Source organism: Sebastes fasciatus, chromosome 15, assembly GCF_043250625.1.
Source record: "Sebastes fasciatus isolate fSebFas1 chromosome 15, fSebFas1.pri, whole genome shotgun sequence".
Taxonomy (NCBI): domain Eukaryota; kingdom Metazoa; phylum Chordata; class Actinopteri; order Perciformes; family Sebastidae; genus Sebastes; species Sebastes fasciatus.
The window spans coordinates 20,881,693-20,894,067 of record NC_133809.1 but is presented as its reverse complement, the minus strand read 5'-3'; the positions used below and the strand labels follow the sequence as shown (position 1 = coordinate 20,894,067).

Below are 12,375 nucleotides of genomic sequence, written 5' to 3'. Positions count from 1 at the left end.
AAAACTTCTTCAGTGGAAAGCAGATCACTTAAACCTTGCAGATACTGTGCCTCTGATAACTGACTATCATATATCGGTAGCATAATCTCACCAGCAGCTGCAGGCCAGATGTTTTTATCGGATGGTGTGTTAAGCAGCTATAGGATTGTGGTTTCTACCATCTCCTTTTGTGTGTGGAGTCTACATGTTGTCCTTTTGTCTCTGTGGATTTCCTCCAACAGTTAGTCTATATATGTAGTTATCGACAGTTATCTGTCTGTGTGAATCTGTGTTATCACTATGGCAACCTGCCAAGGGTGGACCTTGCTTCTCGCTCAGTGCATGCAAGGGTAAGCTGCACCGTCTCCTGCAAAACTGCACAAAAAAGGTTGGAAATTGAATCTAGGTTTTTTTTTGTTGCACAACCTGTAATAATTAAATATTGCTTTTACAATATGTTCACCACGTAATCACATACTGTATATGTTACAATAAAATCAAATGCTAAGATAGATAAGTTACCCCCTTCAGTTCAGATCTATTGAAGCGTTTCTTTCACTTTCTTTTTACATTGTATTATAGTAGCTATAAATAATCATGGGTGAATACCAGTATGTGTTATATGTGCCCCCTCGACACAGTGGAGGTGGTGGGAGAGAGGAGGATGATGGCGAAGCTGTCATCCATGATGGAGAATGACTCCCACCCCATGCAGGACACCATCTCAACACTGGAGAGCTCCTTCAGCGACAGGCCGCTCCACCCAAAGTGTGTGAAGGAGCGCTATCTATCGCAGGTCCTTCCTTCCTGCAGCTGTCAGACTCCACAACCAGCACTGTTCCCAGTAGACCACTTACAATTACACATCAAAAACTGACAATAACCTGATATTTTCAGGTGGAATTTCATTTCATTCTCACTGTGCAATATCATTTTCCACTTCTGCAATTTTGTTAATAGTCTGTTTATTGTCAATACTGTATATACTGCTCCTATTTTAATACTTCCTTCTATTTAAATGGTTCATATTGTGTTCTGTTCTGCTCTGTTTAACTGTGTTAGCTGATGCATCTTGTTTTTTGCACTATCCCCTTTGCTGCTGTACACTGCAAATTTCCCCTCTGCGGGACTAATAAAGGAATACCTTATCTTATCTTAAAACATGTAAACATGTATTTTTCTTATCAGCCTACACACTTCCCCCTCAAAGCAAAACAACTACATTATCATCCATGAGGTAGGTCTACTAACTTTGGTGCACATATTTGTAGAATAGAAAGCTTTATTGTCATCATATTAAATACAACAAGATTCACAGTTGCCACTTCTGGTCAGTGCTTTAAAACAAATACTTGACAAGACTAAACAAGGCAGATAAAACATATAACAGGTAAAACATACACATTTATAAAGCAAATAAAAACAGGTAAAGTACATGTAATAAATAAATATAAACAGAAGTGTTACACTAGAAGTATAAAATATAAAAATAGATGTAATGTAAACAGAGGTAATTGCACTTGTAAAATAGGTAAGGTAGATGTAATAAATAAAATGGAAACAAAAGTAGTTGCACTTGAGATATGAAACTATATGACAGACCCAAACCACACTTTATACATTATAACCAACGAGCCAGGCAGTAACCAATAGGATGGGACACTACCTACCAAGGCTTCAGAGCGGCATTGACCAATGGGATGTCCGGAACAAGTGGGCGTCACTTCCTGTTTGGAGGTCATATGACCAAATTGAAGTCGTATGATACGATTGTGCAAACTACACACACACACACACACACACACCAACACAAGCACAGCACAGGCACAGCACCGGGACACCGTGTTCAGTGGAAACACTTCATCTGTGCGGTACATACGACAATGATGTCCTGCTGACTAGTCTGTGGTAAGGTAAGCATTCCTGACGCCTTAGTATGTCGTTAGCTAGTAAGGCTAACAACACCTACTGTCGTGGTTGTTGTTGTTGTGCTGACTTTACAACACAGTTCCTGTGAGTTGAGGTTGAATGTGACTCTAATTCAACATGTTTTCAAAGGACTTGAACATAACAGCTAGACTTGGCTTTAAATGGATAAAATGATGCTTTTTATTTGGTGTCGAATCTTTGTTTTGTTGTTGTTGTTACTACAATAACTCATAACTTAGTTACCTGTTCATGGTGCACTCTCAAGGTCCTTTAAAGCTGAAAACAAAGTTGTTTTGAACTTAATGGAGCCTGGGTACACCTTGTTAGTTTGTAGCTATAGTAATGTATTTAAAATGTGTTTTTAGTGGATGATGTGCTGTCTCTTTCCTTCTGCAGCTTTCAGTTGTTTTGTAGGTAGCAACACATCATTCAAGATTCAAGCCCTTTATTGTCATTGTGCAGTACAACGAAATTAGATTGAGACAATCCCATAGGTGCTAATGAAAAGATAATACAATAAAAGAAGAGATAGTGCAATATAAATATCAAAATATAAAAGATAATACAATATAAAATATAAAAATACAATATGTATATTGATGAGATTACAGTTTTGCCAGATTATTGTACAAAGTGTCTGTCAGATAATTATATAATTATTGCACAGCATCATATAAATATTGCACAGCTTGATCAGCATGTTATTGCACATATCCGTAACAGTAGATTTACAGTATTTACATTGTAAAAGTGACCAATGTGTTATTGCACATTTACATTGCACGTGTTCAACTCAGACAGAGGAGACGTCAGAGTTCAGGAGGTTTATGGAAGTTGGGGAAAAAGCTGTTTTTAAGTCTGTTTGTGCGTGTGCGGATTGATCTGAAGCGCCTGCCTAGATGGCCGGAGCTTAAACAGGTTGTGTCCTGGATGAGTGCTGTCCTTGATTATGTTTTTGGCCTTTCAGATACAGTGAGTGTTGTGAATCAACATCATGCACCTACCAGCCCCTTCTTAAAGTCCCACCTGCTCCTCAGCTTGACCTCTAGCATCCTACCCTCAAACACCATGGATCCTCCTGACCAGCAGACCAGCCCTCTTCCGCAGCCCAGTGCAGAGTACTTCAAATGGGACTACCGCCTTCAGCTCATTGGCCTGGGCTTTAGCTTCTATGCAGGAATATTCCTCCTCTCCCACCTCCTGTCTGTGGCATTGTGCCGCACCTACAACTCCCTGATAGCTAAGGAGAAGGTTTTCTGGAACCTCGCAGCGACTCGGGCAGTGTTCGGCATCCAGAGTATTATAGCCGGTCTCCGAGCCCTGACTGAGGACTCGGCGTTAACCAGAGACAGAGTGAGGGGACAAGAAGACTGGTCGTGGTTCAATGTCCTCACAGCCACAGGTTTCTTTGTGTTTGAGAATGTGGCACTTCACACCTCCAGTGTTGTATTTCGGTCATTTGACCTCCCGCTGGCCACGCACCATTTCTTTGCCCTGACGGGATATGCATCAGCAGTAGTGTGGGATTCCCTGGGCCACTTCCTGTCGATGGTTACGCTGCTGCTGGAGATGAGCACGCCATTCACCTGTATATCCTGGATGTTACTGAAGGTAGGTGGTGTATTTGTGAATCACTTTGCTCCACACACATGGCTTCTATCACGCATCACATTTGTTTCTTATGAGAAGTTATTTCCAAACCCTTTTTCTTACAGACTTGTCAACTACTGCAGAAATTACTGGAAGTGTCACATGGTTTCATTTCCTCTTTGGTCTTGTGCACCTTGAGATTGCCAAAACAGATAAGGGTTAACATTCTTAGAAAGAGGAAGTTCTATAAAAAAAGATTGAGCCAGTACCAAAACTTTCTCTGTTCCTCTGTTCCTCTGTCTCACAGATTCAATTTCAGTACACATAAGTTACAAGGATGTGAATTTGACATTATTGTAAAATAAAAAGCACGAAATTTGCATAATTTCCTCTCTCCATCTTTCTTCCTCCCTGACAGGCTGGCTGGGCACGCACCCTGTTTTGGAGAGCCAACCAGTGGGTGATGATCCACACATTCCACTGTCGCATGGTGCTCACCTACTACATGTGGTGGGTATCCTTGACCCATTGGGGAGAGCTCAGCACCGTAGCACCCCTTCCCCTTCCCCCTCTCCTGATCTTCTTCGTTGGCCTCGCGCTGCTCACATTTATCATCAACCCCATCTGGACGCACAAGAAGACCATGCAGCTGCTTAATCCTGTGGACTGGAACTTTGAAAACAAGCCGGCACCGCTAAATGGCGCCGCAGGGGGTCAGTCTGAGGTTTCTGTCAAACCCCACGCCAGCTGAGTGGTACCAAGGAGGACATTTACTATCTGAAAGATGCGATAGCTTTTTCTTTTTTAAATTTTTCTATTGGATCCGTGAAGTTACTTTTAGAGTGATGATAGTGAGATGGGTATTGTTAAGGTTTATTTTATTAAAACTTTTATACGCATTAAAGGTGTGTAGGATCTGGCGGTATCTAATGGTGAGGTTGCAGTTTGCAACCGCTAAAACCTCTCCCATGTGCCAAGCGTTTAGGAGAACTACGGAGATCGACACGAATACGTGAGTTGCTCTATCTAGAGCCAGTGTTTGGTTTGTCTGTAGAAACATGGTGGACTTTTCCCTTGCGCTATAAGTGAACTTTGCTGAAAACCCAAACAGGTTAATCGTGTTTAAGTAAAAAGTTTACTCTGTTGTCATCCCCCAGGTTTTTACTTTCATATTAGATTATTTTAGCTTAGCTTTTAAAAAGTTCGGTTGTGTAGGGCAGTGGAAAGGGACCCTGCTTGTCTGCATCACCTTCAGGACACTGTGTTGTGAAATGTCCAGTGTACCCGTCATAGGATTGGTTATTTATTCACAATAGAAAAAACACAAGACAGCGCTTCTTACAAGAGCCATTCAGGAGCACAAACTTACAAATTAATATCTTGTTTATCAGAAAAAATAACCCTATAGAGAGGAGTCTTAATACTTTTCAGTAACTCTACACCTACAGTATTTAAAGACGTACATCCTGTAATGCTTGAGGAGGTTTGGTACTATATATATCTTTGTGTACCCACAGCTGCTTTTGGTGTGTTGCTACTGACAGTGAAGTACAGTTGATTTCATTTATGAAGTAAAAGAAGCCTAGTAACATGTTGTGTGGGGACACGACAGGAGAGGTTATACTTATTCTCAGTAGTCCTCAAACATCCCAGTAGTGAAGTCACATTAAGAATGTGGCCTTTGTCATACACGGCTCCAGTGGTGCGTTTATAACAGACGTAGTTGTTCAGCAGGAAACTTGGTTAAAGTTTAAAGATTGAGGATCTGTAGGTTAGTCATTGGAGCTATTGCACGCTAAGTGGACAATTGGATCAGTCCATTCGTGAGTCACATTGGTGTTTTTGGCCTGTGAATCCTCTCAGTAGAGAGGGAAATATTTATCATGGTCATGACAGAAAAGGCGTTGGAACACAATCTTTTATTTGTGGAAGAAAGCGCAGGACTGATCCACTCCATAGAGGCTCTTATGTCCAAAATAGAGATGTAATGTGACAAAACGGAAGCTGTGTTGATAGAGATTAACCAAACAACCTGTTGATCATGATGCTTTATTATTATAAGTCAAAGTTTTATTTCTACTTAAGCAACCTTCAAAATTTCAATAACATTTTTTGTGCTGTGTTTTTCACACAATGGCCTCATTGTACTGGACGCCTTGGCATTGTGTGTTGGGTTTGTCCATTGTTTCATATCTGGCATCAGTAGTTTTGTTGAATTGTCACTCTGATGCAAACTTTCAGATCCTTTGCAATTTATCACACTTCTCAGTGTTTTGGCTTTAACAGCATTGTAGCTCATATGTAATTTTGTTCTAGACTTTTACCATTAGTATTAATTAATCTAGCTTAACATCTTGAGGATATTATGCAACACTTTGAGTTGGGCCTGAGGGCTGACTCAAAGTATAAAGCTGAGTTTTACTCATCAACATTATCCACATAACTGTAACCTGCCTCACAAAACCGGCGTTCGACTGACTGAGACGAAGATACACTTTGTCCCGTTGAGTGGATTGTTTTGTTCTTTTGTTTACATGGTACAACCTCAGTGACTGAATTGACACAATAAAGCAAAATTATTTATGACATTTTAAAAGTATTTTCATCAGTTAATTTATAAACAAATATGACAATAATTCTTTATCCTCTAACTTTACATCTGACTATATTATTACTAAAAAATACTAATATCAGATAGTGTTTGATTTGTTATGACAGCATAGAATTATGGAATGGGTGGAGGATTCCCTGTAAGATCTAAGGTTTAACATCATGATTGTGTTGGGAAATGCATCAATATGAGTAACAAAATAAAATGTTTGCTCTCATACAGTATTGTGTCTTTTGGTTATGTTGAGAATGTGTTAAAGCTGTGCAGTAGAGCACCTGCCTCTAGGTGGCAGAATAGGAGAAATTATTTCTTTAATATGTGCTAGTTTATTGACCAGATATCTGAGTTTGACATGTTTTTCCGGTCTAAGTTTGTATTGTCCCTGAAAAATTAGCACAGCTCTTTAACAGGTCTATGTTACAAAGCAGACAATATGGTTTCTTTTAAAAGTATTTCATTAATTAAGCCAAGGAACGATATGAAAACTTGGAGATGTTTGTGTGCAGGGTTTGATGAGAAAATGAGTTTTCCATAGAAAAACCAAAATTGCAATTGGTGTGGAGAAGTTAATTAAAGTGTGACCTATTGACCTCAAACCAGCTTCAGTTATATTTCGGGTTCTTTTTAAATTGTAATGTATTTTAAAAGTTACCCTTTTGTGAAATGTTTAGTGTGGGTGTGGGGGAGATGTTTAAGTCCTTAAATTTGCTTTAAAACTGCTATTTCTTTGAACTACATGTCGTTTTGTTCAAAAACAAATCTGATGAAATAAAAGTAGTTGTTTCAAAGCCTTTATGCGGATTCATTCAGTAAAGAAATTTGACTTAAAGTTAGTTATTTAGCTTGTTTATGAAGACACTATTTCAATACAGTGTGATAAGAGGAAACAAACATTCCCAGAATCAGACTAGAGTTTGATTTTCCAGTTATAAGGTGGAGTGCACAAAGAGTTAGACCACCAGACGCCTATGCTAGTTTGCATCAGACATTATATTGTTAATGATGATGGAGTTCCTTGTATATAAGGTGGGTTTCCTGCTGTATACAGGGTATCAATTGTTGTACTCAGTTGTTTTAATGTTTTAAAGGTCCCATATCATGCTAATTTTCAGGTTCATACTTGTATTTTGTGTTTCTACTAGAACATGTGTACATGCTTTAATGTTCAAAAAAAGCTTTATTTTCCAGATACTGTCGACCTGAATATACCTGTATTTACCCTCTGTCTGAAACACTCTGTTTTAGCGCATTTTGACGGAATTGCAACGGAATTGCAACAGAATTGCGTTGCTAGTCAACAGCTTGGGTCCATGTGTACTTCCTGTCAGCTGATGACATTCACATACACTGCAACCAGGAATAAGCTGGGACACATTTAGTATGTTTACATTGTAAAATTGTGTCAAGGATCTAAATATTGTATATTCGTGACATCACGAATGGGCAGAAATCCTAACGGCTTGTTTCAAATGCAGAGTTTCTGAATACGGGCTATGTGTATTTCACTGTGAATTGAGTGTTTCAATACTTTCACAGTATTTATATAGGACTTAAAGGGACTATTTGTAACTTTTCAGAAATGCTTGTTAACAGCGACACCTGTGGCCGTTAAGTCAATGAAAGTCAGCGTCGGGCTCGCGCTTGCTCGCTCTAAATATACCTGAACGAGCATCACTCAAAACAGTGACAATATCACTCTATACAGTATTTCACCTGCTTGGCAGTAATGTTAGCTGACCAGACGAAGGTCTCTCCATGAATCACTGCTGATCCTATTGTTGGCTTTTCCTACAAAAAGTCGGAGGCGATAACGTTTCTCGATGCGGAGCCCCGTCACTTCACAAGACACGGAAAACCTTTGTTGGCCTGGAGGAGCTGCAGCATTTATTTATGCACAAACGTCCACTCACTAGATATTCTCAGAGCTAAACTAACTCTTCTGCAGTGTGTAGTGAGCGCGCGTTCACGTCTAGAGGTGGAGCGAGACAGCGAGAACGCGCTTTGTGAGTGAAGGCAAGCAGGCAGAGGAGCAGTGACTCCGACCGGTGGTCGGACCCGTTACATGTATACGCTTAAAAAGTTACAAACGGTCCCTTTAAGCCTGCTTTATAAATTAAAAAAAAAAAAAAATGAAAATCTCACTTTTTTATAATAATGGGACCTTTAATGTTATTTTGTGTGATGTACAATGTTAATGTGTATGGGGCTAATTGTGGGTTTTAAGAGTCTTACTTGTATAAATATTGTTTGTAACTATTAAAGTGATGTATTTATGTTGGAGGACTAGCTAGGAAAAATAGCCCAGTGTGGCTAAAAGAAAAAAAAAATCAAATCAAGTCAAACATCAGGACAGCTGTTTCAAAAGGGAGCCACCTCACACGTCACGTGAGCAGTTTTGGAACTCCCGAGCCTTTCCTACCAGGAGAAGAACGTTCGAAGCTTGATTGACGTTCCGTTCAGCCAATCACAGCTCGCCCAGCTCGACCCGTCGGACCAATCAGCTACTTAGAGGAGGTGAAGGGTTTTCCATGGATGGAGTCAGCTTGCATCGAAAGAGAGTGAAGTTAAAAGAAGAAGGACACTGCTGGGCGAGCGCTGGATGTGTTTTCATGTGTTTTAAGTTGTGTTGAAGTCCCAAATGCATCACGTTTAACATTTGCACGGTGTTACTGCGAGGGGATAAGGTTATTTTTTCTGGGAAAAAGTCACAAAATGGTGAGTTGAGGACACTTTTTCTAAGTTTCTGACAAAGTTTTAGATATGCCTAACATACCTTACTGTTAGTGCAGGTGAGCAGTTACTAAATATTTGATAAAAAGTAATGTAAAGTGTTTTCTTCTGTGTATTATAGTGACTTTAAGTGTAGTCTTGGTGCATTGGGGAGATGACTATAACGTGGCGCCTCAGCTAACTTGCCAAGTTGCCAACAACACTGTCAACTAGTTAACTTACCCTGCTACTGTAGCAAACACTGTTTCCTGCTCATTCACCTTAATTACTGCGTCCTAATGTCGACATTAACTGTTATAAGAACTTGAAATGTGTCAGCTAAACTTTTTTTTGAACTGGAACAGGATACTATATTTCCTCAGGCTTTGGTTCTTGTCATGTAACATCTTGATAGATGTCTTAGTGTTGAACATCATATACCCTCATACTTCTCTCTCTAAAGCCCTTGTCCACCTCTGTAAGGAGGCAATTGCAGGTGCACCATAGAGACTGAATAACAATGTCATGTTTGCCATCTTGATAATAACCATAACTTAGTAATTCATACAAAACATATAAAGTTACATAGAAAATGCAGTGGTGGAAGAAGTACTCCTATCTTTTATTTTAGTAAAAAATAGCAATATTACAGTGTAGAAATCTACTGTTCGAAGTAAAAGTCCTGCATTCAAGTAGAAGTACAAAAGTATCAGCATCACAATATATACTTAAAGTAGGACTACAGAAAGTAAAGTACTCATTTCATTTCAAAATTTATTTCGAACATGTAGAATACAAAAAAAAGAAAAGAAAAAAGAATGACCATACCAACAAGTGGACAGTCAGAAACAAGTACAATGAAAAGCGTAAGATAAAATAAATAGTCAACACTTGATGCGTTGATTTACATATTCGAAAAGGAGTAAGAAGAAGTACAAACTTATTTAATCCCACCCCATCTCCATAAGTCAATTATTAATTATTAACCAGCTTCCTTATTGAGCCATACATATACTTTAATTAAATGTTCCTAAATTTGTCTAAATATAATTATTATTATTTATAATTATTCTAACTACACTTATTTATAAGTCATGAGTCAATGAGTCAGTTAACTCATTATGGACTACTGAATTCAGAATAATGTAATTATATATTATTGAATTATAATTATTAATACATTATTGTGTTCATCATTTTAGTGTTGCAGCTGGTAAAGGTGGAGCTAATGTTTTAATGTATATACTGCCAGATAGCATGTGAATTTCACCAAGGGATCAATAAATATATTTATCCATAATATTAATACATAATTTATTTGTTGATTATATTTATTATAAATCTGTAAATAATCAAATACATGTAGTGCAGTAAAGTATAATATTTCCCTCTGAATTGTAGTGGAGTAGAAGTATAAAGTAGCAAAAAATAGAAATACTCAAGTACAAGTTCCTCAAAATTGTACTTAGGTACAGTACTGTGTAAATGTACTTAGTTACTTTATACCACTGGGAAAACATGAGGAATCACTGTGGACTTTAAAACTTTCCTGAAATTATGACTTTAGTGAGATGTCTTCCTGAGCTGCAGCAGTCAGCCCAACTACAAATTTAAGTAGTCATGCATAGCATTCCTCAGTGAAAGCACCGCAGAGCTTCAGTCAACTGGAAGATCCGTCTAAACAGGTAGTAAAACCGTGATTTAATTAAACTGTTTGCCTGTTGTTGCCTCTCTCTGCACAGCAAAAGGCAAGTGCTTTCAGGAATCCTTTAAGTTTTAGCTAAGCCTCCAAAAATGGTTGATATACAATGAACGCTTTGATCTTCATTTGTTTTGTCTAGTGTCATGCATGCCCAGTTCACTCAGCCAGTACATGGCTGAGATGGAGGGGGATCACACACACATGCATGTACACAACAATCTCCACTGGTAATTTGTTAAGCAAATAACCAGGGTGGCCTGGCGGCAAATACAGATGCTTAATACCTCCCCACGCTGTAATAACACCTAGCGAAGGCTTCCCGGGGAGCACACATCATTTTTGTCTTTGATCAAATTCACTGCAATTTCCCAATGTAAGCACTCGTGCAAGTCATGTAGACACAGAGTCCTTTATGTGTGACATTTTCTCAGCTTTCACTGTGGATGTTTTCAGACACCTCTGGGACAAAAATGTTGGTGTTTCTAGGAAAGGGATGTTGGCAATCAATGCTAATGCTATTTGCCATGTCTGTTATGCAGATGCATAGGGAGACAGTATTTTAGCACCATATCAATGTCATTTGTCATCAGCATGAAAACAAACTGCAATATCCTCTCCTGTCATTGTTATGGTCTGTAAACACAGATAAAGTTCAGTTGAGAAATACCAGGAATTGCTAATTGCTAAAGTAATTGTGACAAGGAGGGAGTAACTTTACTTTGCCAATAGCGGCTCATGGAAATTATTTCTTTTTACTGTGACTAAGCTTGGGACTCACAGTACACAGTGGTTGAGCGGAGGAGCATACCATTCATTTTTAAAAAGGTAAGTTATGGATTCACAGTCCACCCACGGCCCCACTGAGGACCCACCGAGATAAGACATGGATTAGCCACATAGTTCAGTAACAGCTGGGATAGGAAAGCCACTGCTGCTCTTCTGCAGGTGGATGTGTGAAATTGCTCACACAACACACACTTGTTTAGCACTTGGTAACATATGTCAGATAGATTTAGTGCATTTTAGTATGCACCTTACTATACATTGATTGTATACTGTTTGTAAAGATTGTTTTTATGACATTTCTTGCCCTTATTTGACAGTAGAGGAATAGCGATACAGGAAATTACATGATAAATGTCCTCAGCCATAATTGAGCTGGAAACACTGCAGTTATATGGTACATGGTTGTCATCATGAACCACCCTATCATCAAGATTCCTCAGATTCAAACGCCACCACGCTCTATGAATTGAGCTACAGATGACGACTCTGCATAGCGATGAGTAAGGATGAGTTAAGTCAAGGGTCAATGGCAATCTTGGCTTCAGGAAGTGTCTCCACCCTTTTGAAGTCAGTGCAATGACTGGTAGTACTCTGACGGTCAAGACTGTTCTGGTTTCTTGTGGTAATTCATTGTAATCGGACTGAGTTGCTCTATTCATATTAAAATGCGTCCAGAGCATTAAATCCAGCCGGTCAACAAAAGCTCTTTGAAGCAGCCGCTTATCCACTGCTCACCACGCACTAAATAGTGCTCTTCTGGTGACATGTTGGGCTCTCAAAGCTTTGGTGTGGCTCACTGGGTGGGTGGAGACCAGTGAGGAGTGACAGCCAGAGACTGCGGCTGCCTCTGTTTTCAAACGGACACCATGTTTCAAATATTATACAGCCACAGTCTTTCATTTTGTTCAGTGATTCCCAATCCGGGAGGGACTCGTCACTATGTTGTCTTTTACTGAAAACAGAATCTGCATCCAATGGCCAATACAAAAAATAAACATTGTAAAAATGTAGTAGGGGCGTACTATAATGTTATGTGATTCATCATAATGGTTGTACTACATACCGTTAC

At 39.1% G+C, this 12,375-nt stretch overlaps 2 protein-coding genes across 6 annotated transcripts in view; both read left to right on the top strand.

Moving 5' to 3' along the window:
- The first annotated feature begins 1,760 nt into the window (after window positions 1-1,760).
- On the top strand, window positions 1,761-6,330 carry cln8 (CLN8 transmembrane ER and ERGIC protein). Of its 4 annotated transcripts, none has more exons than XR_012597224.1 (4): window positions 1,761-1,892; window positions 2,876-3,519; window positions 3,917-4,810; window positions 4,864-6,330. XR_012597224.1 is itself a non-coding variant. In XM_074660276.1 (3 exons), exons 2-3 carry the CDS (start codon window positions 2,977-2,979, stop codon window positions 4,247-4,249), a joined length of 876 nt encoding a protein of 291 aa, XP_074516377.1. In that variant the 5' UTR covers window positions 1,761-1,892; window positions 2,876-2,976; the 3' UTR covers window positions 4,250-6,330. The 4 variants fall into 4 exon arrangements, 2 of the variants coding, with proteins under 2 accessions (XP_074516377.1, XP_074516378.1); XR_012597225.1 differs by having other exon boundaries at window positions 1,765-1,892; window positions 2,882-3,519; XM_074660276.1 differs by having other exon boundaries at window positions 3,917-6,330.
- A 2,326-nt stretch (window positions 6,331-8,656) lies between these two features.
- arhgef10 (Rho guanine nucleotide exchange factor (GEF) 10) overlaps window positions 8,657-12,375 on the top strand; it is a 59,024-nt gene continuing 55,305 nt past the window's right edge. For both annotated transcript variants that reach the window (XM_074609704.1, XM_074609702.1), the window contains exon 1: window positions 8,657-8,824. The gene's annotated coding sequence lies outside the window, so the exon portion shown is untranslated. The remainder of the gene's footprint in view (window positions 8,825-12,375) is intronic.